This window comes from Sander vitreus, chromosome 16 (assembly GCF_031162955.1).
Source record: "Sander vitreus isolate 19-12246 chromosome 16, sanVit1, whole genome shotgun sequence".
NCBI classification, from domain to species: Eukaryota; Metazoa; Chordata; class Actinopteri; order Perciformes; family Percidae; genus Sander; species Sander vitreus.
Genome location: NC_135870.1, coordinates 23,961,521 through 23,988,606, shown reverse-complemented (window position 1 = coordinate 23,988,606; position 27,086 = coordinate 23,961,521). Strand labels below are relative to the sequence as shown.

At 40.7% G+C, this 27,086-nt stretch overlaps 3 protein-coding genes across 3 annotated transcripts in view; 2 read left to right on the top strand and 1 right to left on the bottom strand.

Annotated features, from left to right (window-relative positions):
- Positions 1 to 15,587, top strand: part of tprn (taperin) — a 41,107-nt gene extending 25,520 nt beyond the window's left edge. Inside the window, 3 exon segments of the mRNA XM_078271472.1 lie at positions 8,627 to 8,828; positions 13,064 to 13,188; positions 14,968 to 15,587. Coding sequence (XP_078127598.1) covers positions 8,627 to 8,828; positions 13,064 to 13,188; positions 14,968 to 15,030 — 390 coding nt within the window. The 3' untranslated portion in view covers positions 15,031 to 15,587.
- Positions 15,588 to 18,877: 3,290 nt separating this feature from the next.
- On the bottom strand, positions 18,878 to 22,815 carry ssna1 (Sjogren syndrome nuclear autoantigen 1). The gene is made up of 3 exons (XM_078271473.1): positions 22,526 to 22,815; positions 20,434 to 20,633; positions 18,878 to 19,126 (listed from the first exon to the last, which is right to left on the bottom strand). The coding sequence occupies exons 1-3, from the start codon at positions 22,575 to 22,577 to the stop codon at positions 19,034 to 19,036; spliced, it is 345 nt and encodes a 114-aa protein (XP_078127599.1). The 5' UTR covers positions 22,578 to 22,815; the 3' UTR covers positions 18,878 to 19,033.
- A 4,107-nt stretch (positions 22,816 to 26,922) lies between these two features.
- The window catches only part of ehmt1b (euchromatic histone-lysine N-methyltransferase 1b), a 38,713-nt gene continuing 38,549 nt past the window's right edge, over positions 26,923 to 27,086 (top strand). The window contains exon 1 of the mRNA XM_078271470.1: positions 26,923 to 27,015. Coding sequence (XP_078127596.1) covers positions 26,995 to 27,015 — 21 coding nt within the window. The 5' untranslated portion in view covers positions 26,923 to 26,994. The remainder of the gene's footprint in view (positions 27,016 to 27,086) is intronic.

Here is a 27,086-nt window from a genome sequence, read left to right as displayed (position 1 = left end):
GACTTTTGAAATGTGTGCGTGGATATCTTCTCCATCTGATCATTAATGAAGCACCCACCACTTTGTCTCCCCAAATGAGGCCCTGTGCTTCACGCTAGTTATCCCAATTTACCAGCACAGTGGAGAGGTACACCGCATGCTTTGTTTGAGTCCGTGTAGGCTTTATTTATTATTTATCCCTCTCCCACTAATGCAGCTGCAGCTAAACTCCTTAGCCAGTTCATTGTGATGCTGTGCTAATATTATCTACCTGGTTGGAGATTAGCTCTAATCAGGCACCTAGTCAGTCTTCTCTGAGCAGGTACAAACCTTTTTAAAGGACTTTAACGTTGCCATAGCGGGCACAGTGCTTTGGCAGAAATGTGGACATAATTTAGGTTTTTGCATGCACCAGAGGCTTCCGATGCTTTTTTACACTTACTGTACAGTATGTGAGCAGATGCACACCCAATACCAACATGACCGTCCACACCACGCCCTAAGCCACCTGGCCCCGCTGAGATAAACATAGAAACACATTTTGAAGTCAGTCTGACGTACATCATGTAAACACAAACGCGCACATGCTGCTACACCCTCAGTTGTTAGCGAGAGCTTCGCTATTGTGTCGCATCTTCACTGTAAGTATGGAGTCCAACCCGGTCAGCACTGCCAGGGAGTGAGTGAGTGAGTGAGTGTGTGTGTGTGTGTGTGTGTGTGTGTGTGTGTGTGTGTGCGTGTGCGTGTGCGCTTGCGCGTTCATTCAGGAGGATCCACTTTTCACCAAACGAGGACACGCCATGCTGGGTGGCCTGGAAAAAACAAATCCTGGCACAGCTCCCATTTCGCCTATTGGCCGAGGCACATTCATGAAGACATAATCTCATCTGCCGACTCTCTTCTTCCTCTCTCCCTCACTTCTTCTTTTGTCTGTTTTCCCCATGTCCCTTTGTGCGTCACACACAACATGCAAGCAACAAAAACCGAGCAGATGACACTCGGGTGAAAGGAACTTGTGGGATGAATATTATTTCCTCAGCTCAGCGTCGTCCCCCCCCCCCCATCTGATGTCTCAATCTGGTGGGGTTGAAGCTGCTGCAGCAGCAGCAGCAGCAGCAGCTCCAGACTCTGCCGACAACCGCAGTCCTAACAAGTTCTTTTCATTTTGAATTCAACTTCAAACCCCTCCCCTCTCTTTTTTCAGACAAAGCAACTAAATCTATCACAGACCTGAAATGATTCTTTTCTTGCTTTCGTTTTGCCCTCCCATTTCCTTCATTTCTCCCTTACTTTTACCTCGTGAATTATGTACAATATAGAAATTATATTTGAAAAACAATTTTAACCCAGACACCAATATAACGTAAAAAAAAACAACAACGTTATATTGGTCCATCCAGCGGACGAAGATGGATGGACCAATATAACGTTGTTGTTGTTTTTTTTTAGTTCAGGCCAGTAAGTAACTTTGATTGTGATAAACCCATCAGTGAACTCTGAATCTCCTGAGCAGGATTGTTCTGTGCTGTTTTCAAATCAAGTTGCATTCCCTAGAAACAATTCCCATCATTTCATTTTAACGCAAGCTGACACAAAGCATCAGCTCGTTACACACGTGCACACGCATACTGCAATACACAGTCAGTATTTAATAAATATGAAACAAATCCAGAATAATTACTAGGGTTTTTGGTTGATGTAAGTGTCTTAATTTCCTGCATTCAGATAAATGTTTATGCAACAAATGTTCGGTGGAAACGTCTTTATTCATGTGACAGAAAACACAAAATTCAGGAGGCAGGTGACCATTCATAATATAAAAATAGAATAATGGAATAATCAGAGGTGTCAAAAGTATTCATTCATTACTCAAGTAGAAGTATAGATACTAGGGTTTGAAAAGACTTCTGTAAAGGTTGAAGTATCAACTCAAGCTTTTTACTCAAAAGTGTAAAAGTACTGGTTTCAAAACTACTTAAAGTATAAAAGTAAAAGTAATGTAAGGGGGAAAAAATGCCATTAAGGACAAAAGCTTAGCCCCCACAGAGGCCTATAGTGCACTACCCCACCTCCACAAAAAAAGGAGCACCTTGTTGAGCAATTGTATTTCTGTTCTGTATGTTCAAAAATATAAAACAATAAAAAGTTGATCTTAAGAGCACAAGGCGACATTAAAGAACGGCTTGTGTATTGCTAAGGCCACATGGTCAAAATTAAATGATTTATTAAAAATTTAATAACAATAACTTATTTCAGGCTGAGTCTGTGTTTTTCAGACAATGGCAGCTACAGTCTGGTGTTACAATCCTCTACAGTGAAATACAGTCACACTTTTACACCGTTTAGCTGTCAGCATTTTAACCGTGTTTAATCCAGCTACTAGCTTCCAGTAGGCTAACGTTACCTGCTGCCAACTGTAGTGTTAACTAGCGTCCCGTGCAGCGATGTTTCAGTTCCCTCTAACGTCCGTTTTTGGAGCATCAGAGAGAAGCGCAGGCATGTAAGTTGCACCTAATAAGGCACCGAAATCCGCGTTGCTATTCGGTCCGGTAGATAACGGTCGTTAAGGCACCGGTGCCGCATTAGGTCTGTGCAGGTGCGATGGATCGCATACAAACCAATAGGGTGTCGGAATGATATACGTTTATACTTCTCATCCAACCACAATCAAATTCACTCTATCCAGATGGCGCGATTTATCTGGATAGTTTTTTTTTTTTGTGTTTTTTTGAACGATGACAAGCCGGAATGAAAACAAGCCGAACTGAAATAGGAGTAACAAGGCTATTTTTTAAATGTAAGGAGTAGAAAGTACAGATAATTGCGTGAAAATGTAAGGAGTAGAAGTAAAAAGTCTGCTGTAAAATAATTACTCCAGTAAAGTATAGATACCCAAAATTTCTACTTAAGTAAGGTAACAAAGTATTTGTACTTCATTACATTACACCTCTGGGAATAATATAAAGCAGTAAGGGGGGTTCACATCAGTGACCTGGGTCCGGATCTGAGTACACTCGCATCAGGTGTGAAAACCAACTGTACTGAAACACGAAAATGGACTATTACTTAACGCGAGCGACTACAAGGAATGTTAACCGGTTATAAAACTCAATTTAAAACTGATGCCACTTTGTCAGACTCAGATCTAGCTTCGCTTCCACCTTTGACCTGCAGCCGGAGCTCCAGCAGGAGGCTAAGAGCTCTGCGCCCAGCAGCTCTTCAGGCCAGGAGCAGAGATTCACCTTGTTGCACCGCTGGTCCACGGGGCAGCAGGCTAACCCTAACCCTCATGCAGGAAAAAACCCTGAATAGGTCAGTTGTTGGTAGCCTGTCATTGGCGCAGCGTCCTGTCTGAGTGCCCTATGGTGAATGAGAAGGACAGCAGGGCTGAGGCGGCCTCCGGTTGGCCTGTCCCACAGCCTGAGGACAGAAGACGAATCACTTCTGCCTCCATGATGCAGGCTTTTATCCCAGAGATGTAAAAAGACCCACAACTGAAGCTCAAACATGAGCAGCAGCAGGCTGGGATATATAAAGATTGCAGTTCTGTTACCCCCACATTTGTGTTGCCTATCTTTTCCTCTAAGTTGTATTAATGCTGCAGCTAAGCAGCTAAAAAGTAAAGTCAGAGAGAGGACACATCATTGACTGAGGCATTGCACAAGAGCCTCATCTAACAACCTGAACTTGTAGACCAGACAAAAAGAAAAGTGAAAGACAGTGAAAGAGGAAGCGAGCCCAGCAGCTAGCCTGGTTTATTGATAGACTTGCTTTTGGCATCCAGAGACTTCCACTAAGACAGGATGCCAGTTCAGCAAGAAAATGCTTTTCACAGAAACTAAAAAAAGGTGTCGTGGCTAAAAATAGGCGACGCCTGGAACTGAGGGCCCTTGTAAAGATGGTATCATAGAGTCAGAGCCTGTATCTATACACAGGATTTAATTTGTTTTGTGGATTGTACTGTTACTATGGCTGAATACTAAACGTAGAAACCTAGACTGGCTGTCTAAAGGTAGATCTATCAAGATGAAACCATTGTTATTGCTTCTAGTTTGGTCAGTATTGAAAGATTAGCGGTGTTACGTATACCTTGAATATTTTCTAATAAAAGTGAATGGAGGGAACTTTCTGTTTCCCTCTGGTCTTGAACCATCGCATTTATATCCACTTATTTTCTTAAAGAAAAGGCCTTTATCCCTGAACTTTTGATATTTCTGCCTTCTTAATTTTACAACTAGCAGAAGAGGTTAATGGTAATTCTTTGAAATACCTCACCTTAAAACCTTTAGAAACTTGAGGCAGAATTGTAAAACAAATTATGTAGCTGAACATTGTGATGTTGTAGATTAAAACCTATCAGACTAAACCGTACTGATTATGTAACAATAGTGAGTAATTGGTTGAAGGGTCACACTTGTAAAGGCTCCTTGTTTAGTTCACAGGGTTCATAGTCTGTTCTCTGAACCCATGTCCTACTCCACACTGCCTGCCTCCTCAAGTTCCGAGTTATTTATTGTCATAAGCAGTCATAAGAGATGCAGTCATTGGCGATGAACATCTTGGATCTCAGACTCCCTCCAATAATGCTCATTAAATATGTATAAGAAGAAATGTATATGCGTAATGAGAAGTAAACCATTTTAAAAACAGTGAGTAAAAGTCAAAGTATAAAGGTAAAGTGACAGAGTCAAAGTCATAAGATCAGGAGCTCAAGAGTTCAACAGTCTAATGGTTATGGGCCTGAGCCTGGTGGTGCGGGACCGGATGCTGCCATACCGTCTGCCGGACGGCAGCAGGCAGAACAGTTTGTGGCTGGGGGTGATTGGGGTCTCTGATAATCCTTGGCCTTCTTCCTGCATCACCGGGTGTAGAGGTCCTCTGTGGATGTGCTGTGTAGTTTTCACCACCCTGACATGACATGTCAGAGCAAGCATGAAAGCTAAATGATACATCTTCCTCACTGATATCATTATCTCAATAGATTAGAAAATTATAAAGTTATAATTTGCATATATTTATCATCAGCCCAAATCAGTATTAGCAACTATTCAATAATAAAAAGGAATGGTCCAGTAGAGAAAATTGGAGATTACTCTAAATGTTTTAAACCTCATCTGTCAAAAACTTTCAAATGTTCCAGCCAGAGAGAAATCTGTGATTTACATAAGTTGGTATCCCATAGATCCTTGTCCTGAATCTATATAAATCAGTTTTTTCCACATTTGAGCAGCTTCGCCATGTTTTAGTTTTGACTCTGGGAAGAGCCAGTAATCGAGAACCAGCTAACCTGAGAGGTCTGCGAGGTTCTACTGGGTAAGAAGATCTGATCATTTTCTTGGACCTAAACCGTTCAGTGATTTATGGACAAGCAATCAAATTTTTAAGTTGATCTTGTGAGAATTTGGTAGCCAATGTAATCTGAGAACTGGAGTTATATGCTTAACCTTTTTGGTCTGGACTGTATTGTATTCGTTTTGGACACAGCTTTATATATTTGCGTGTCATCTGCATACATGTGATGTGAAACCTTTTGAAAAGTTTTGAGCTAATGAGAACATGTAAAGATCAAATAACAGATGTCCGAGAATCAATCCTTGCGGAACTCCACACGTGAAATGCTCTGATGTACAGCTACCAATTGATACACATAGTCACTGTCTTGAAGGTAGGACTTCAACCAATTCAGGACTATGTTAGAGAGATCAGCTGTCTAGTCTATTATTAGTGTATATTGTGGTCAACAGTATCATATCAGATCAGAACCTGTTTAGATGCTTTAAAAGTTAAATATGGTAAAAATACTACTTTGCACTTTTATATGTTTTTTTTAATAAATGGAAATGCATAGTATTTTGCTAATTAATGTTTTGGTGTCATACAATTGAAGAAGTCCACCTACATTCAGTTGATTTTCAGTTGAATGAGAAGTTGTAAAACTTTTAAATACACTTAAATACCAGAACATTGCTGTTTTGTTAAAGTATATGTGTATTGTGTCAATAACTATCCCAGATGATGAGGCTTGAACAGTACAGTATCTGTACTTTGTTCTACTAGAGGACTTCAGAAGGACTATGATGTGTCAAATGTGTTTAATTCCCAGGTTACTAGAAGTAGGAAGTATTGAGTAAGAAAAATGATGCTTCCATGTGTACGCACATCTTTTTGACATGCCGACTCACTGACTCATATTATGTTGCAAAAAACTATTTCTCTACCATCACATACCTCACCATACTCACATAGATACTGTAGACCATTAAGAAGATATATATATATATATATATATATATATATATATATATATATATATATATATATATATAAAAATTATAAGGATATGGATCAAGCATGACATTTTAAAATGGTGGTGTAGTTTGAACCCTGACCGGTCTTGAGTCGGAGGTGGTGTTGTGACCTTGTGACGGAGATTAGGGCAGATTTAGATCACGGACTGTAGAGTAGATGGAGTCAGGTACAATACGTTAAGAGCAGTCAGCTGATGGCCTCGGGGAGGACATGGACAAACATGCTGTTATATACGTGTGTATCGGCTTTCATCTCATCTTAATGGCAACCCAGGAAACTAATACCATTTTGAGTTTGCAATGCCTACGTGTGGCCAGAATACATGGTTTTATGGTCATTTTAAAACTGTATGCATGAGATTTGTGAGTGCCAAAGGAGAAGTGAAGACTGCACTACAAAATGAAATCGTATAAAATAAAGGAATGAAGGAATTTCTTTCTTTACATAAGATGCATGAGAAAAGTTAACAACAATTTCAATTGACAATAAACAGAAGAAAAGAAGAAACGCACATATAATATGGAAACAATAATCAAGAAGGTATCATCAGATTTTGGAAAAAACTAAAAAATTTCAAAACAGAAGTGAATTCCCTTAGAATGTTACAACAGCAGCTTAAATGATATTCTGTGAATGTTATTGCAGCAGGAACTTCTCAGAGAACATTTTTCTTGTAAAGGGGCGAGATGTCTCCTTTGAGAATAAATGACAATTATAACTGTCAGTGTGCCCACTGACAGCTAAAACCACTGAAATCTCTGGTGGCAGAGTTGCCATTCATGTTGGATTACACGTTGCAGCAAAGTGCGAGGGCCGTCTTACCCCACGGATTCATGTTTGCAGACCACTGAAGCGTTGCCAAACAGACATGTCTTACAGCGAACGCTCAGAGAAGATCAATCACAGGCCCTGGGCTCCTGCAAAGCTGCCACCTGTCTCACTTAGAGGACACGTCAAGTACAGTACATGCAGTCACAGACTCGCCTGAATAAACTGCAGCTGGTTCTCAAAGAACCTCAATTAAAAGCTCTGTTGAATAAGTGATGAGGTAGTTGTTTGGTGTTGAACTAAACTGGCATTACTGCAGTGTGAGCAAAGGGACACGCAATAACCTACAATATAGATGGTTTAATTACAGAGCAATAAGGAAGTACTGTTAATGTTTAATGTGCTCGTAAAATGCAGAGGAGTGATGTCAGTATTATGTTGGAATGCAAAGACATCGGATACTTAAAAGTCTTGGCTGAAGCCTGTAAAGTTTGGCCTCTACTTCTTCCATTCATTTTTTTTATTTTTTATTAATTATGATGCATTTTATTAAAGCATTTCAAGATGGATTTTTTTTGGTTTTCATTATAGTGCCCCTAAATACCAAAACATGGAGATGAGTAGAGATGTTCCGATACTGATACCAGTATCGGTACTGTCTCCGATACTGCCTAAAACACTGGTATCGGTATCGGGAAGTACTGCAGTTAATGCACCGATCTGATACCACGTAATAAAGCCCTAAAAGAAAAAATACGTTAAAGTAGTTTGTTTATGTTCTTTTTCCGTTATAACTGACTGTCAAACTGGATAATAGAAGAAAGTTCTGGGGCATTCATTGTTTGTGTTTGTTCATGTTTCACAAAGAGTTTAACCTGAGCCAGACCGACAACAAAGATAGAAATAATATCACATCCATACAGGGATAGTAGTATACAGTTGTTAAAACATAATAAAATATATAACACACTGGTATCGGATCGGTACTCGGTATCGGCCAATACGCAAGTTCAGGAATCGGTATCGGGAAGCAAAAAATGGTATCGGATCATCTCTAGATGAGAGGGCATTGTGGGATTTACTGGAGGGGCACAATAGTTTAATAAAATAACTAATTTGGGCTGATTGTGTACTTGAAAGCCACTTTCAAACTGGGGGGGCAGATAAATGTAGTGAAAGCAGTAGTTCCTATCAGAAAATGACCGTACCTTATTGTCTCCTTTCCTTTTTTTTCCAGCCAGCTACATTTAAAAGAAAAAAATCTAATATTCGCTCCAAATCATGAACAGGCACCGGCCCAAATTTAGTTTGGCTGGTGTTATTTTCTTTCTCATGTTGCCAGTGAAGTGAAAAAAACCATGGAGGCAGGGGAAATCTGTGTCACCATGTGTCAACAATATAAGTAGAAAAAAATGATGTAATTTACCCATTGGTATGATTTGTTTTTTAGTTGTTATAAAAAAAAAAAAATCCCTAAAAAAAATTGCCAAATCAAAGCAGTTCAATAACATGTTTAGTATAATAGATAATTGCTTATTGTCATTGTTCTGTCTCTGTGTGTCTTTTGCAGCTTAAGATCTCATTCAACGAGTCGAGTCTCCACAGTACGTATGAGTATCCGTCAGAGAGCAGCGCGTGGGACAGCGGGGACGAGGACGAGGACGAGAAACTAGACGAAAAGCTGGCGGACGGACAGCCGAGCATGGTGGGACGCATCCACATCCCCCGACCCAGTTTCACCAGCTCGCCCACGCACATGACCAACAGTAACGGTGAGGAGGTTAATTTGGATGTTTTTGTGGTGAACGTGCAGGTTAGATGTCCAGTTTAAACTCCTATAGAAGCATTAAAATGCCTGTCTTTTGACCAACGCGTTGGTCTGTGAAAAATCCTGCAGATATTCATGCTCCTCAGAGGATGAACCCTTTCCATTTTGGACCCCCCCACCTGCTTTCCTCTTTGGGTGGATATAAATACAAATCGTGTTATTAGCTGTATTTATGTGTCACTTATGTAAAATCAGAGTTAGCAGAAGGATTTTCTAGGACACACAAGATCAAGAAAAACAAAATGAATAATGAGGAAATTAAATCAAAAGCAGTAGCAAGAATAGTAAAAGGAGGACTGGTGGGAATAGATAAACAAGAACCAAATATTCAGAGCATGATCAACAGCAATTACTTGATATAAAAAAAGTGCATTTAAAAGAGAGACTGTAGCAAAACTACATCATATAGTGTACTTTTATATCTTTTGTATGTACATGCGAATACGTCACTCCAGTTCTTTGAGGGATGATGTGAAGATCTACTTTTCACTCTGCATTGCCGCACTTACCATCATGTGTCAATGTTGAGTGACTAAAAAAATTTTTTTTTTTTCCCCTTTCTTTATTCAGAATACAGATATACAAACAAACAAGGCACTTTTACTAATCCACTTAAAAAATAGAGCTTTTGCCTCGGGTCGAGCATATAAACAAAACCTAGGAGCTTATACATAACAAATCGACATGCGACTAAGCAGTTAGCGAGGCATTGGAAACTTCATTTTGGTGGAAATGACACCACTCCTAAACCGAGATGTATAGTGACGAAGTAGAACTACTTTACTACTGTACTTAAGTACTAAAAGGCTGTATCTGTACTCTACTGGAGTATTATTTTTTTTTCTCCTACTTCCACTTTTACTTCAGTACATATTTTCGATGAGTTTAATACTTGTACTCCGATACATTTTTTATGTGTTGCATCGTTACTCGTTACTAGGGCTGCATGATATTTTGTTACATCGTCATGTGCACATGTGCGATAGTCACATCGCAGGACGGCGCGATAGTCACATCGCAGGACATTGCGATGTTGACACTACAACTTTTTTGCTGCTTGATAGAACAGTAAACTTTCACCGTCCTCCTTTTACATGATTGTTACCAGCCGACCCTTCCCCTTTAAGACAGGTGGTCAGACAGGTGTGACGTAACGTTAGTCCGACGGGGTTTGTAATGGGAAGTGAGGCTCTCCCGTGTGTAGAAAAGTACCGTAAGCGGCAGCTGCCACTGACACAGTGATGCACATGCTTTCCCATGGGTAGTGAAGCTACAGTAGTCAGTTTTTTATGTACGCTGCAAAGACTAAATCTAAATCACCTGATTAATGCAACGTAATCACGACATCTCCCGGCCATTTTTCACCGCAGAAAGCTGCTACCAGCCAGGCTAAAGCTAATAAAGTTAGCCTAAAGAAACAAGGCGTCTGTCCCAACTAACATTAAGGTTCAGAGCCGCGACGCTGGAAACCTAACACTAATCTAACAGCAGTCTGTGTCTGATATAACGTCATTTACACTGATTTAAGTGTTCTTGGATACAGTTTGTTGCTAGTGCGTGACATGCAGGCTCTGCATGCACAGCCAACCACCAAACACAATCAATGTTGATCAATTTATCAAACAACCAAAGCAGGCCCCGCTAGTCGACCACAACCTGACATTTAGAGGAAGCAACATGCATGCATTATTAATATCGTTCACTTTAGCCTGGATTGATCGTATTATATGAATACAATGGTGTCATGTCAATCAACCAGTGTATTTCTTCCTAATGTCCCTCTCCAAAATCTCTTCAGAAGAGTAGTCACAGCGCTTACTTGCTTTGGTTTTTGTAAAGAATTAAAGTTCAACAAAGAATGGTTCACATTAGAAAAGTTCCTTTTTCATTTTTATTTTTATTTTCTATGTAGAATCACCCCAGTAGTCGAGAATGATTTATTATTTTTTATTAGTCATCTTTTGTCATATCGCAATGACTTTTGTCATTTTTTTTCAATATCTTTAATAACTACATAACACAATACTTGTACTGTACTTTCAGTACTTATGTAGTACATTTTAAAATAAACTACGTGCAATACTTAAGTACAAAAAATGTTGAATACTTTAGTACTTCCACTTAAGTGTGGTGCTTAAAGAGCACTTCAACTTCTACTCAAGTCAATTTTTTGATAGAGCACTTGTACTTTTACTCAAGTCTGGGTGTCTAGTACTTTATACATGTCTGCTCCTAAATAGTTTGATGGGAGAAATGTAGGCTAGAGATGATAATCAGTTTACAAATGGCAGACCATCCCATAATTAACAGCTGTCTTGTATAGCTGTTATTGTATAGGGGAACTAAGCCCATTTTCAACATTGTTACGCGTTATTCCTATGGTCTAAGACAGTCCCAAAAATACAAGTAAACATTAACAACTCTCAAATTCAAAGTGTAAAGTCTGGAAGCGCTCCATCGACGATGAATTGGTAAAGCTGTTCTAGATGACACTGAGAGCACCCGGGGGAATGTTCTGGGTATATGGGTCCATTTTCTGTTTTAGAGCTGATAACACTACAATAGAATAAAGCTCAAAACAAAATCAGTCCCTTGATGACATCATAAGTGTGAGACTTACTTCTCTGGTTTCCGGCTTTGAGAGAGAGTAGGTCATGTTCACAAATGTTGCCCGGAGTTTTCCTAGGCCGTTGCAATAACGTGTTGGAATTGTTAATTCGGCTGGTGTTCCCCTTTAAGCTGAGGCTGAGTCACAGGGGCTTTTGAGTTGATTTTTTTCAGTCGCGTTCTGTGGTATTTTAAAGGTCTTTATGTGTCCCCCAAACCCTTTTCATTGAGCCTCAGAGTTCAGCCACGGTTGTCCCACCTTGTGTTGGACAATCGTAGAAAATACACATGAAACAGCTCTTTTTTCCCTTCTTAAAGCTGATGTAAGGTGATTGGCGTTAGACTAAATATGAAGAGCATGTGTTGTGTCGTTTTTGAACAGTGTGGTTTTGGCTGTACAATTACATAAAACAAATATAATGTGACAAAGAATTTGGGGTTACACTTTACATGAAGGTATCTACATAAGAGTGACATGACACTGTCATGAACATTATAAACAAGTCATAAATGTTTATGACATAATGCTTCTTTTAGTAAGTGTCTTTTGGTTTTTGTCATGACAAGTTAGGGTTATGGTTAGAGTTATGGTTAGGGTTCATGTATCATGATAGTGTCATGTGTTCATGACAGTGTCACGTCACTCTTATGTAGCTACCTTCAAGTAAAGTGTTACCGAATTTGGGAATGTATAATGAGATAATGAGCTGTCCTGACATATATGAAGACAATCTAAATTTGCTCTGAAAATGAGGGGAATAATTCAAATGGAAACAGGATGAATTTAAAGGCGAGACATTTAGTTTGTTCTCTTATCAGAGTTGTCTGATCAGGCCGATGCTTCTTTATTATGTCAGCGTCACGACCTTCATGTGCACGGTGCAAGAGACAGACAACATTAGGTCAGAGCCGTATCTATCTCAAATATCTCTAATCTACGGCTCCGTATCAGATATGATGACAGAGACCTCTACTGGACAACTCGTGAAACACACTCAAATGTAGTTTTCTGTTTCCATTTTTACTTCATCAGCTCACTTACTACTTCAAATATTCATCAATATTGCTAGGTTTTCCATGTTATTGAAATATGACTAAATTATTTTGCAATTTACGTTCAAAACTAAATAGTATACCAGATATAATATTAAAAGGAATGAGTGGCAACAACACATGGAGAAAAAAAGTTCTTAACATTTTAGCAGTACTTGAAAGCAATACTTGAGTAATCGTCTGTTACCCTGGCTGCAGCAGGTGCTTCCATGACACTATCAGTCATGCTTCCTCCTCCTCTTCTTCAGTTTTGGCCTATGTTTTTGTTTTTTTCCAGTGTAACAAATTACTTCTGATTTCATTTAGTAGAAAAGAGTAACTAAGATGCTCAGGGGAAATGTAGTAAAAGTATACATTTTATTTAGAAACTGTAGTGGAGTAAAAGTTTCCGGAAATATAAATAATGAAGTAAAGTACAGATCCGTGAAAATTCTACTTAAGTACAGTAGCGAAGTATTTGCACTTCGTCACATTACAACACTGCATTTTAGTAACAGATTGTCTTTTTATTGCGTGCAGACCTTTCCAGCTACATTCCCAAGCACTCTGTGGACTTCAGCGCCTGGCAGGAGCACAAACATGACGACAGCGTTTACCAGGAGGACACCACTTCCCAGCACACGCAGATGACAGAGGAAGTTATGGTGAGAGACGACTCCTCTATTCATCAAACACACCGTTTCTGTACCAGGTCTCCTTTCATTTCAATTTCACACGTTCAAATGTCTTGACAGTCCAAAGCCCAAATACATTCACTTCACAATGCTATATGGCAGCCCATTTTCCAACATTTTACCAAATGTTAAGTTGGTAACTTTTAAAAGTTGAAAGTTTGCTCCGGGCGGTGCTTTGGTTTTTGGCTCAACTATTTTCAACATGGCGGCCGGGTCACAAACAGACAGTATATATGATGGACCAATAGATCCCGTTGCTCTGGACGGAGACCAGTGAAGGATGTTAGAAGCACTTTTCCGGTGAGCGCTGAGCGTTACTGCGCAACCTCCAACTGAGAGAGACGACGTAGATGTGACGTGAGCAACCTGTCTGAAAGTTGTAAGTCTTCTGGTAGCTGTGCCAAGAGAAATCTCAATCATTCCCAATCTTGCAGAGACGGAGAGCGTAGGTATATGTAAGGAGATAACATAGACACAGGCTAATTATTGCTAACTAAAATGCTAGTTAACATTAGTAATTAAACTTAAACAGCTAATGTAAGTCGAAAATGCCTGCGAGCTTCTCCTGTACTGTACGGTAATTTCTCTACTGTGCGACAGTAAGTCGCGTGGTTATGACACAGTCGTTAGCCTATTTTTACAAAAATGTCTGCTACGGAGCCATAACATGAGATACAAGGTAATGGAGCCTTTTAGACATTGTTGTTTAAACGCTTTATTCACTGTCAAAGTGGTGCCAAAATGAATGACAGTCAATGGGATGCTAACGGCGGGTGAGTGCTTGTTCACATCAAAATGGCGCCATAGGATCTACGGGTTGTTGACAGGCGCTTACCCCCTTGGTCACAAAGCGTCTCATGTTCAGCTTTCATGTCTTCAGCTGTCCTGTCAATTAAATTAAGTATGCCGTTTTATGTGTTAAATTCTGACTAAAGGTCCTAAGGTAGTTTTTGTGTAATGCAGACTATTAGAATATGGTTTAATTTACTTCACTTAATTTCCATCCTAGCGAGCAGCAAAAAGGGTCTTTTAAAGTCTCAAACATTAGCTAATGAATCCTGTCAGCACTGTGTTTGTACTGAAAATAAATGAAAGACAAAAGATTTTACAAAAGATTTCACATTTGGGCGCCCGGATAGCTCAGTTGGTAGAGCGCGCGCCCATATATAGAGGCTTGTTCTTCGACGCACTGGGTTCGGGTTCGATTCCGACCTGCGGCCCTTTGCTGCATGTCATTCCCCTCCTCTATCTCCCCTTTCATGTCTTCAGTTGTCCTGTCATAAAGGCCTAAAAATGCCCCAAAAATAAATAAATTATAAAAGATTTCACATTTTCTCCTTAGTCATACAAGAACAGCAGGATGTCCACGTACAGTAAAGGATGAGTCTGTGTTACCTTATTTGACAGAAATCTATGCATTTACCTGTTATGTCCGTCAATTTGATAAACAAAAATGTATATTGTGCTTTAATAAATTAAACCCCAGTTAACAAAACTGGTTAAAAAAAAATGATCTCAATATTTGAATAGTCCGGTCAGACTCTCATATTCAAGTCTTTGTTCAGCTCGTTCAACCGTTGTTTGGTAAATTGCTCCTAAACACATTTAGAGAGGATTTGAATTGCTATTTTTATTCTCAGTTCTTAACATTTTGGTGCTGGGGATTTCTTCCTTTGGGGCTGGCTCTAAAAATGTCTCTATGCAGGAAAAACCCCTGACATGGAATTAAAATGTCTCCTCTCTCCTCAGCTCACACCTGCAGACAGCTCCTCCCTGTCGGACTACAGCAGCGAGCCCGCTCTTTACTTCTGATCAGAGGGACCAATCAGCTGTACCGTAGCACCCCCCCCCCCTCCTCCTCCCGTGGGACCAGCCTGCAGCCAGAGCCCAGCCTGACCTGCCTCCAGCTCTACACTCCAGCTGTCTCTAAGCACATCTTCCTGCTCAGACAGGAAACACAGCATTTAGTCTGTTTCTTTTTGGCTGATCTCCTGCCACGGAGCCACCTCACACCACCTTATCAACCACATATCATAGCAGATGAGCTTTTTTGCTAGGTGGCCGGTGTTTCCATTCCCAGCCTTCTTCCTGACCTGCCGCAAAGAATCCAAAAAGCAGCTGGACTGTGTTTGCCCTTACCATCCTGGACAGTTGATCTGTCAGCCTCCCTCCCTCCCTCGTTTCCTCGTCCCCACTAACAAAATATCGGACCCGAATCGATTGTCAAAATCTAGAGAGACGTCTGCCTTCCTCGCCAGACTCTGGAAGAAGTTCACGTCCTCCTTCCTGTGATTCTCTTGCTTCCGACTTCAACATTTGCTTCAGGTTTTTTTGGGGGAGGAGATGTTGACCAAACTCCTTTTTAAAAAGAACAGGAAGCCGCCAGTGCCCACGCGTAGGCAACGCCACGGTGACAGAGTTCAGTGTTAGCATGGAAACATGTGATTAGGATGTCCAAAAAAAAACCGTAGGCTTCGTGTAGGACGTTTGTCCGCTTGTGTCGATCGCTGGCACACTCAAACACACAAAAACAACAACAAAAAATGATGAAAGGGTGCCACAATTGTTTCTTTGTCTTATTCTCTTTTATTTTTATTTTTTTGTACCTGCATGTTTTGATTTCAGCCAACAGCTTGGTTGGTTCTCTTTGACCGTAAAGCTTCTGTATGCCTTTTTTTTGTTGTTTTTTTTGTTTTTCTTCAGTTTTTTTGTACGTTTCCTGGCAAACCTACGCCTGTATTAAAGCTGCTGGATGTTCAGTAGAAAGAGTGTCAACAGCAAGCAAACTTCAACACACCTTCCCTTCTTGGTGACAAGGGAGGGGGGAGGGGGGGATATGCACCCCCCAGGGGTCATTTCTGTCAGTCAGTCAGCAACTGATTCTGATAACCCGCTTGGAAAAAGTGACCTTGGCCAATGTCTGTATGTCCGTATTGCTGGTGACAAACACAAATCATCATACTGTAGAATGTTTCTGTGTATGCTCTATCAAGGTATTTTTGTGTCACGTTTATCAAAAAAAAGTTGTCAGCTGTCGCCTTTTTTAAGTCTGGCTTCTTGTGTATTTATTCCTGCTTAAAGTTGAAGTTTGCATGTCTGAGACCTGCTCATGTACAAAAAAAAAAAACCCCAACCCACTTTTTGTAAAGACATATTTGCTGGTGTGGAAGGAAGCGACGTTTTTTTTTTTGGTGTGTTGTTGTTTTCCAGTCGGACCTCATGTACTTTGACATTCCACGAAGAGAAAGAAGCCGGTCCCATGGAAGTCACGAAGGCAGAACAACCATTCTGATCATTCATAATATGGCATGTTTGTGAGAGTGAATGCAAGATTGTGTGCGTTTTTGAAAGATGTTAATGATTATTTTTTTTAATTAAGATTGTTTTATATACAAGAATGCACCAAGTTTCCAGATGATTTAAACTCATAATGCCAAGTGATTAAAGTGTTGCTGTTAACGGCCTCACGTTCATTCTTGACACGCCCGGGATCGAAAAACCTACGGCCAGTATTGTTGTACAGTTTCCACCATATTTTTCATAAGTACATAAGATGTATTTCTTACTCCCTGTCATTTTTTTTTTTTTTTTTCATTTTCTCCAATCAGATGAAATGTGTTCAGCATCGAGGTTGGACTTTTGCTGTTAGGAGATGGGACGTTTTGTCCTCGTCTGATGAATTTAGGAATTCTCTGTTTTCGTCTGGAGTCTTGGATGTTTGTCTTTTTGTCTTGCTTTTAGCTTTGTTTTGCACCTCATGAGAAGCAACAGAGTAGGCAACGGAGCATACGTGCACTTAAAAAGAACAAGAAGTCTAGTTGAAGAGTTTTGTAGCCACTATTGACAACTCGTATTACACAACCATTGATTGTATGTCAGATAGATGTATGAGAATGGATTTGGAGCCCTTGGTTGGCGGAATAACACTTTTTTAGACTGCAGGTATTGATTTATTTTTTCATCAAAATGAATGAATAGCATTTTGGAATAGACCTCTTCAATTGTACACAGTGAATGCACTGCCGATTAATGCCATGTCCACTGTTTTTACTCCGTTTGCCACAGCCTTGCATCAAAAGTCTTGTGATTGTCGGCCTTGTCGCCGCAAACTGTATCCCAAGCGTATAGTTTTCCACACAGGTCCAGGTTCTCATAATTGGCCTGAAACAACCCCACAAATCCCCCTAAAGTCCGTCATTTTTTTAGTCGTGGTTATAGGTCAGTTCAGCTGATGTACAATAGCTTTCAAGGACCACGGCAGTGATTTAGCGGGGTTTTTTTTTTTTTTTTAGCCCATTTAGTGCGAATCACAACTATTTTTTGCAAACCGTGCTACTGTGGTTTTAGAGTCTGAATGTATTTTTGAACTATTCCAGATGTCCATTCAGTTTCCACTCAATTTCATATGGTATAAAAATCTCCAGAAGACTTGTTCTCGACTTGTATAAGTCATCACAGTGAACCTACTATGGTTGCATCGTAGTGCAGTTAGTGCTGGGTATCATTTCAAACACCAAAATTACACTTTTGATACCTTTCCGAACACTTTTGTGAAGTGTTTAGTTGAAAACTGGCCATTTCAATCATATTGTCTGAAAAGACAAGATTATGAATCTGAGCAAGCGTTCTGTACTCCATACTTGGTGGTACACACATTTCAGTCAGTACCAAATATCCAGCCCTATTACATGCAGCGCAGACATTTTAAATCAATCTGCACATAAACGACATTACCACACATCCTAACGTAGGGTAAACGGAACTGACAAGAATGCAGACTTGACGTGCACTGTGATGGATTACACAACTCAACAGTCGACTAAAGACATTTCCACAGCATGAGGAAATGAATGGAAACCAATGGCTGCTTGAAAAAGCATAACAAACAGTCAGCAAGAAATGTGACGTACACATGATTTGTAATTAAGGAGCTAAAAGTTAATGCGCCTGACTTGGACCTGCTGTGGTCAAACGACACGCCTGTGGATTCATCTGTAGTAAGTGCTGCCTTCAATGTCCAAAATCCCAAAGAGGACATCAACTCTAAAGTGGGAATCTTTAGCTCTCTCGTCTTTCTGTGAACCGAAGGACCAAAAAGGCAGAGAGTGAAACGTGGGGAATCCCCACTAACGGTCTGGAATGACACCAGTGGGACATAGACACACGCCACTTGACTTCTGAAGTGTACGCGCGGACCTCACTCTGCCTACTCCTGTTGCAAAGGGAGCAGTTTGTGTTGGTCACCCTGTTGTAGCGACTCTGTGGTAGAAGCTTCATCTTATTCCCCCCCCCCCTTTTACTTTTCCCACTCGTCTGTAAATGTACATTGCAGCAGATGTGCTTACTGTAAAGTTATTGTCAATGATTTGGGCTAATAAAAAAACAAAGTGATGTCACACTTGTACAAAAATGAAAGCTCAATAAATAGAAAACTTGAACAAATGGAAATACTGTCTACGTGTCAGTTCCATCCTGAGAAACACCATTTTAGCTTTTCTTGACAAATGACAGTAAGCGAGGGAGATCCGAGTTGAAAAATTTGAGATAAAATACGTAACTCATCTTAAATCTAACTGAACACGAACTACAACAGCCTAGTGCAACATATTCCAAGTCTGCCCTGCTGTCCGTTTGGTCAAAAAACAAAAGAGTCGTGGTAAGTGATAAGAAAAACATTTATTAGAATAAGAAACTTACAATAAAATCAATCAAATCTATTACACTTGAGTCCAGAGTGGAGTACAAACGGTTAAAAGCGCAGAGTCGAGGGTTGCTTTTGAGGTCAAAACGAGAGTTCAGGGACATTTCATTGGCATTATTGAGCCTTTCTCCGCGGCTCTGTGGCTTTACTCAGGTTTCCTGCCTCCTGCTTCAGGACGCTCAGAAGAGACTGGGAACTCTCCAAGATCTATAGGAGGTGGGGGGGGGGAGTAGAAGAAGGAATAAGAAGTAAAAAGAAGAGAACATATAGCTGACAGTTTGGTTTATACTGTTAAGGTCATTTAAAAAAGGGGGCCAGGCACTGCTGACTGTCTGTTGTTCTTTAATAAGAGCAGCTTTGGTGTGTGTGTGTGTGTGGGTGGGGGGGTTCGACATCAGTAAGCAGGGATGTACCTGTGGGAGAGGAGACTGCTGCAGAAGGACAACAGGATGGTGCGTCACTGACTGTAAAAGCACACGCTGTACAGTATCACGCTGTGCCGTCAAGATATTTGGTAGCTTGACTCAGCCTTATATCGACATCGTATCTGCTTAGGCTAATCCAGTGGTTCCTAAAGTGGGGCTCCCGAGGACACCCCCCCCCCCCCATTTCAATCCAAAGTAACACACGTTGCTTACTTCACGTGAAAAACTTGGAGAGCCACTTGGCTAATCGTTGCTGGCCCAACTGGCTTGAATAGGCAGTTTTCATCTAAAAGGCTTTGGCATGCTCAGCTGTCCAACCACAGTCCTGTGAACTGTGAACAACCTGAAAAAACCCTGAAGTGCAAAATTGGCAATGAAAACCGTCGGTTTAACCCTGCCTGCACTGACAAAGTATTTGTTTGTTTGTTTGTTTTTTTTACAGCCAAAACCCAACCAATGTCTTTAAATTTGCAATACACGGGTTGCAGGGTTTAAAGACTACAATGAATGTACGGTGGCCCTACATTGAGAAACCCCACACAGACTTCATGTTCCTACGATGGTGCTCAAGAGAGAGAGCCACAGCAAGTCAAGCTTTTCACACATCAACTCAATAAAAAGCAGAAAAATGGTATTGCTGCTACTAAAAGTTCTGTTAAACGATGGTTTTTTTTAATGCAGTCTTTGACGTGCCTGTGTCAGATGTGACCAAATTTAAAAGAGAAAAAATGTATTCATTAATCCTGCAAAACCCACTAGAGCTGCTGATTATTTTCTAAAGAACATTTAAGATAAAGTTGGGTTTTTTTAAACCTATCCCAGCTGCTTAGAGTCCAAGGTTATGTCTTCAAACAGTTTTGTTTGACAAAAAAAAACACCAAATATTCAATTCACAATAATATGAAACAGAAGGGTGGAGTTGAAACGGGTCACATGCTTATTTCACAGATACTTTTGTGTTTTATTTCAATTTGGAACCGATGATTTTTCAAACAATTCCAATAATTCAATGGAATGGTCATTTCTGAACAATTCCAAGTTGGAACCGGTTCTCGATGCACACACTCGCACGCACACACACACACACACCTTAGTGTATGCAGCCTCGGTCTCTGCGATGGTGCGGTCGAACGTGGCGCGGGCGGCGAGTCTTTGCGCCAGGCTCTCGTTGACTCGGCTCAGCTTCTCCGAAAGGACGCGGATGTCGTGCTGCAGGCGCTCCTTCTCCTCTTCCTCCTGCTTGATCTGACTGTTCAACTCCTCTCGCTTGGAGCACAGGTCCTCAATACCTGACGGAGACACAGCTTCATCACACCGGCCCGCCTCACTGGAGCAGCTGAGGCCAGCGACGGATGATTCTGTGCCTGGGTGTGATGACGGGGGTTGTTTGCTTTAAACAAAACTGAAAAATATCAGTATTTATGCACATTTCTAAATCACATGAAGATCAAATGATTGCATCGGTAGTGAAACGATTAGTCAGCGTTATGGATTAGTCTGTAACAGAACTCATATTGAAAACTCATACTGCCAACAACATGTGTTGTATACTGTGTGTTTGGGGTGTGCCTGGATAACTCACTGACAACATACAATACCGGTCAAAAGTTTGGGGTCACTTAGAAATTTCCATTCCACTCCATTCCAGACAGAATACCAGCTGAGATCAGTTGCATTGTTTTTTTAATCAGGGCAGCAGTTTTCAGATTACATTATGTGTTTACATAATTGCAAAAGGGTTCTCGACTGTTGTAGAAAGAAGTGGCTGATCTTTAATGCAATATCTACATTGCCCATTATCAGCAACCATTCATCCACTGTTCCAAAGGCACATTCTGTTTACTAATCAGATATCATTTTAAAAGGCTAACTGTGAAAACATTGGAGAACCCTTTTGCAATTATGTAAGCACATAATGTCATCTGAAAACTGCTGCCCTGGTTAAAAAACAAAAACAAACGCAATGCAACTGATCTCAGCTGGTATTCTGTCTATAATAGAGTGGAATGGACATTTCTAAGTGACCCCAAACTTTTTGACCGGTAGTGTACAGTTTAACATTTCTGGCCAGTTTTGTTTGGACCAATCATAAAGTAGAATTAAATACCTTTAAATTGGGTCTGGCACCCTGCCAAAGGTTCTCAGACTACAAACAGATTAACCAGCAACTGACAGGTGAGAAGTGTTAACATTACGTCGTTCATGTTTCTTTCTCAGAAACTAAAAACACGTTGGCTGTATATTTGTTTTCTTTTTTTTGGAGGGCGGGAGAAACGACCAACATATTTGTTAAAACAACTTCAAGTTTAAAGAAAATGATAGCCTGTTAGTAGAGCTGGGCAATATATCAATATTATATCGATATCGTGATATGAGACTAGATATTGTCCTAGATTTTTGGATATCGTAATATGGCATAAGTGTTGTCTTTTACTTGTTTTAAAGGCTGCATTACAGTAAAGTGATGTTATTTTCTGAACGTACCAGACTGTTGTAACTGTTCTATTATTTGCCTTTACTCACTTAGTCACTATATCCACATTACTGATGATTATTTATCAAAAATCTCATTGTATTTTAGGAAGCACCAATAGTCAACACTACAATATCGTTACGGTCGATATTGAGGTATCTGGTCAAAAATATCGTGATATTTGATTTTCTCCATATCGCCCAGCCCTACCTGTTAGCCCTCAGTTGAACTAACGTGGTCTGCGTGCATAGGGTTTAAGGCTGGTTTCCAGATGATAGACACCGCATAATCTGGAAGGGTTAATCACACTGTACCAGAGTGTATCCTGTTCCGGTCAAATAAGCTTTTAAGAACAGTTCAAGGAGAACAGACCAGCCCAACATCACAGGTGTCTGGACGTTAACGTTACTACCCCTGTGATACTACAAAGTGAGTATGTTGGGAGCCAACGTTATCTTTAAATGAAACATATCCGTGACAACAGGAAAGCGGGTTCACCTTTGCAGTTTAACGTTAGACACTGAAGTATCTTTGTGGCAAAATATTATATTCAAAAGGACAACGTTACTGAATTAGGCACACCACGTCGCCAAAACAGCCACTTAACAGTTAACGTTAATCACCCGGCATCACACCTTTTTCAGGGACTAGTACTACTAATCTATAGAAAAACGTTATTGACAAGATAAATAAGTTAAAGTTACCTACATTTGACAAGTTCATTGTTGTAAGTCTGCAGAGCAGCAGCTTGTTGGGTCATGTTGGATTGTATCTAGCTAACGTCCGCCTAAGTTAACTAGCTAACGTTATAAGCTGTAACCGCGGCTAGGCACCGCTTGAGATAGCTAGTTAAATGTTATCTAAATTCTTGCGGCCGGCTAACTTGTCATCTGTCTCTTTTTGTATCCAAAAATACAAGCGCCTCCCCACAGAGAAGTGTTTCCGACGAAGTGCTCGTACATGGCGGGTTTCCCGGACAACTGATCCACTTCTTCTTCTTTGGGCCGTTCAGGGTACTACTTCTTCTTTGGTGATGTTTTACGGCATTGTTGTTGCATTGCTGCCTCCATCTGGAGCTCAACTATTACTGCGTCATCTTCATATTACATCCTTTTTATTAGTCCTAGTCCGGCAGCCCAGAGCCTTTCGATCAAACCCAAAGAGTATCAACATTAGAGCACAGGGGCATCCAGGGGATGACCTCTCATATGCAGATATGGATGTCTGCCGGAGCCCCACTGCTGCGTTTGGCCCCTGGGGGCCTCAAAGAGGGCTGAAAAAATGTGTTCGATCAAACCTTCAAAAGTACCATCTCAAACCACTCCGATATGAACAGGCAGGTCACACAGAGTACTGAATGGCCCCTGCCAGCCACCAAAAAAAAGGGCCCCTCAGATATGGCCAAGATCAAACGAAGGGGGTACCACATGAAACCACCTTGAAATGAAAAAGCACATCCCACCGAACCCAAAAATCACAATGCCAGACAAATTACTTGCTGCAAAGGGCCTGCCAGACGCCCCTCAAATGTGGCCCCAATATCATACAATTGACCTAGATTAAATGTTGAGAGTACCACTTCAAACTGAACCAATTGTACACATCCACAAAGTACAACCATCAGCATGCCAGACACATTTTCTGCTGCTTACGGTCCACCAGACACCCCTGAAATGGGGCAGTAGTGGCCTAGGGGTTAAGGAAGGGAGGTTGCCGGTTCAATCCCCAGACCAGCAGGATAAAATCTGGGTGGGGAAAGTGAAAGAGCAGCGCTTGTCCCTCCCTCATTACCACCACTGAGGTGCCCTTGAGCAAGGCCCTTAACCCCAACGGCTCCAGTGGCGCTGCTCAGTGGCCAGCAGTACTGGGCAGCTTCCAGGTATGAATGTGTAAACTGCGTAACTGTGTGAATGTGACAGGTCGTCGTTGCAAATGAGAAGTTGTTCTCAATCGACTTACCTGGATAAATAAAGGTTAAAAAAAAAAATACAGTCCCCACATACTTGACCTTGGAGCAGACTGTAAATAGAGATGCAGCATCACCCATGAGGGGCATTGTGAGGTTCACTCATTCACACAATGCAATAAGAAGATGGTGTATTACTTCAGGTCAGCGAGGAATGTCTGTGACAGAGTTGCGGAGTCATGTGATCCCTTTTCTTCTCCATCAACAACATCTCCATACCTCCTGAATATAGCTACGGGAAGAGCAACATCACAGGAAACCCAGGAGTATCTGACTGGAAGCCTTTTTACTGGCCATGAACTGTGTGTGAAGTTCCAAGACAAGAAAAGGATGTTGAAGCCCATCCAAAGAAGACAAGTTTCAAATTTTCCAAAAGAAAACCTAAAAAGGAGGCAAACTACTACCAAGGAAAAGTATGTGGCTGAGACCATGAGAGATGTATTCATTCACCTTCTTGTTATGATTTCACAGAAGACGACCTTTGACCTTAGACATATTAAGAGCTTCCCAGTTACAGAGTAACCGCTGTCCATCGCACACTCAGATGGATCAAGCCTCAAGACAGACAAGAGTAAGTTGCTCAGAAAACTTGAGATGCTACAGGACGGTTTCACAACTTTACCGCGGATCAATGTGACACTTAAGTTGCTTTTCCATTACATGGTACCTGCTCGACTCGCCTCGACTCTACTCGCCTTTTTTTGGTTTTCCATTACGAAAAAAAGTACCTGGTACCTGCTAACAGGTACTTTTTTTAGTACCACCTCAGTCGAGGTTCCAAGCGGAGGCGAGCCGAAAAGGTGACGTGAAAAAACCTGCAGACTACTGATTGGTCAGAGAAAATAGTCACTATTCACTACTTCATCAGCAGACAAGAGTGCCGAGCGTCCTGACCTGAACAAACGCACCATTTTTAAATAGTTTAGCCAGATATTGTGAGATATAGCTAGCTACTCTCTGCACTATTTACAGGACTTTATATATATTTATATTTTAGTTATGGCAAGCCGCAAAACCACGACCGTGGTCAACTGAGGAGGTAAATATTTTTTTGTGTCTGGTTGCGGACGTGCGGATCCAGCGAGAGCTAGATGGGGGGGGGGCTCCTGATCCATTCCTTCTTATATGCCATTGGAAAGATAACATCATATGGAGTCCTAGACAGAAAACTCCTCACATATGTCTGTGCCAGTCAAGGGAATGAGATTCATGTATTATTTGACACATACCAACATGGACAAGAAAAGGGATCACATGAGTCTGTAATTGCATTGATCAAGGCATCCCTGTGGTGACTGTCTTTCTGTATTCTGCTGGCCTGAAGCTGTGCAGCTGGCTGTTCCTCTGCCTCCAATGCTGTCAGACTCTGCAACTCTGTCACAGGCATTCCTTGCTGACCTGAACTAATACACCATCTTCTTATTGCATTGTGTAAATGAGTGAACCTCACAATGAGGGGCACTAATGGGTGATGCTGCATCTCTATTTACAGTCTGCTCCAAGGTCAAGTATGTGGGGACTGTATTTCAGGGGTGTCTGGTGGACCGTAAGCAGCAGAAAATGTGTCTGGCATGCTGATAGTTGTACTTTGTGGATGTGTACAATTGGTTCAGAAACAGTTTGAAGTGGTACTCTCAACATTTAATCTAGGTCAGTTGTATGATATTGGGGCCACATTTGAGGGGCGTCTGGCAGGCCCTCTGCAGCAAGTAATTTGTCTGGCATGGTTCGATTTTTTTTTGGGTTCGGTGGGATGTGCTTTTTCATTTCAAGGTGGTTTCATGTGGTACCCCCTTCGTTTGATCTTGGCCATATCTGAGGGGCCCTTTTTTTAGTGGCTGGCAGGGGCCATTCAGTACTCTGTGTGACCTGCCTGTTCATATCAGAGTGGTTTGAGATGGTACTTTTGAAGGTTTGATCAAACACATTTTTTCAGCCCTCTTTGAGGCCCCCAGGGGCCAAACGCAGCAGTGGGGCTCCGGCAGACATCCATATCTGCATATGAGAGGTCATCCCCTGGATGCCCCTGTGCTCTAATGTTGGTACTCTTTGGGTTTGATCGAAAGGCTCTGGGCTGCCGGACTATAACTAAAGTTATCAAATATATGTAGGGGAGTAAAGAGTATAATACTTGCCTCTGAATTGTAGTGGAGTAGAATTATAAAGTACCAGAAAATGGTCCTGGAAATACTCAAATAAAGTACAAGTACCTCAAACTTGTACTGCAACTTGAGTAAATGTACTTTCCACCACTGTGTATAGCACATTTATTTACAAGTGAACTCATGTGCTTTACATTAAAATGTATACCCTACCATTATTTACCTATTCACATGTTAAGAGTTTAGATTTTTTTCTTCGCTTTTTATGAAATGTTGTCTTTCTTACATTTCATATTTTTCATTCATTCATTCATTCATGCATAAACAACCCACAATTCATCATCTTTTTTTAACAGTTGAGAGTGTAATTGTTTGATCTCTTATAATAAATAAATATGTTGTAATGAAATATTAGTGTAAGAAAAAGTGTCCTTAATGTAGAGAAGCCCAGTAAGCATTTACATGAATAGGTCTTGATAGCAGACATTTGACTTGCCATAGTAATACAAGCAAAGGTGTTACACATTACATTAACATGGCTCTGTTCTATTCATGTGTTATTTATGTTTGCATTTATATTGGATTCATGATATAGCCTAATGGTTTGTTTCTTTAAATCTTTTATGCTCCACATATCTGGAACAAACTCCCAGAAAACTGCAGGTCTGCCGTAACTCTCAGTTCTTTTAAATCAAGGCTGAAGACCTTTCTTTTTGATGTTGCCTTTTTTAAAATAATTGTTAATTTCTTATACTGCACTGTAACTTTTATTCTCGTATTTTATTTGTTTTTCGTTTTTTTTTTTTTTTATTGTTTTTAGCTGCTCTTAAATGTTTTATAAAAAGCACTTTGAATTGCCCTGAGTGCCTTTAAAAGATGAGTGTTGCACCTAATAGCTGTACCTTTTTCAGTATGTCTGAATGCTGTGGCTGGGCTACTTATTTATCACATATTTCACTTTCTTGTGATCGTAATATCTATGGGGGTTATTATGAATATCATAAGGATTGACATTATTGACAATCATATTCCCAGGTGTGGTATTATACCGTCTGCAAATCAGTATATGTGACGTATTCGCGGGTGGGCGGAGTTAACGTCCAGGCACCATGGCTTCGGTTGGACCCGAGGTGAGTGTGTGAGCTTTATCTATCCCAAGCTTGTTTTACTTTTCACAATGTTTTTCCAAGGCTTGGAAAAT

What these genes read in the sequence shown, in the direction of transcription:
- ssna1 (XM_078271473.1), bottom strand. Translation starts at nt 22,577, where the DNA reads ATGACCCAACAAGCTGCTGCTCTGCAGACTTACAACAATGAACTTGTC. An exon ending in CAACAATGAACTTGTCAAAT is followed by an intron (nt 20,634 to 22,525) that starts GTAGGTAACTTT and finishes TGTCTCCGTCAG; the next exon opens with GTATTGAGGACCTGTGCTCC. An exon ending in CCGAGGCTGCATACACTAAG is followed by an intron (nt 19,127 to 20,433) that starts GTGTGTGTGTGT and finishes CACCTCCTATAG; the next exon opens with ATCTTGGAGAGTTCCCAGTC.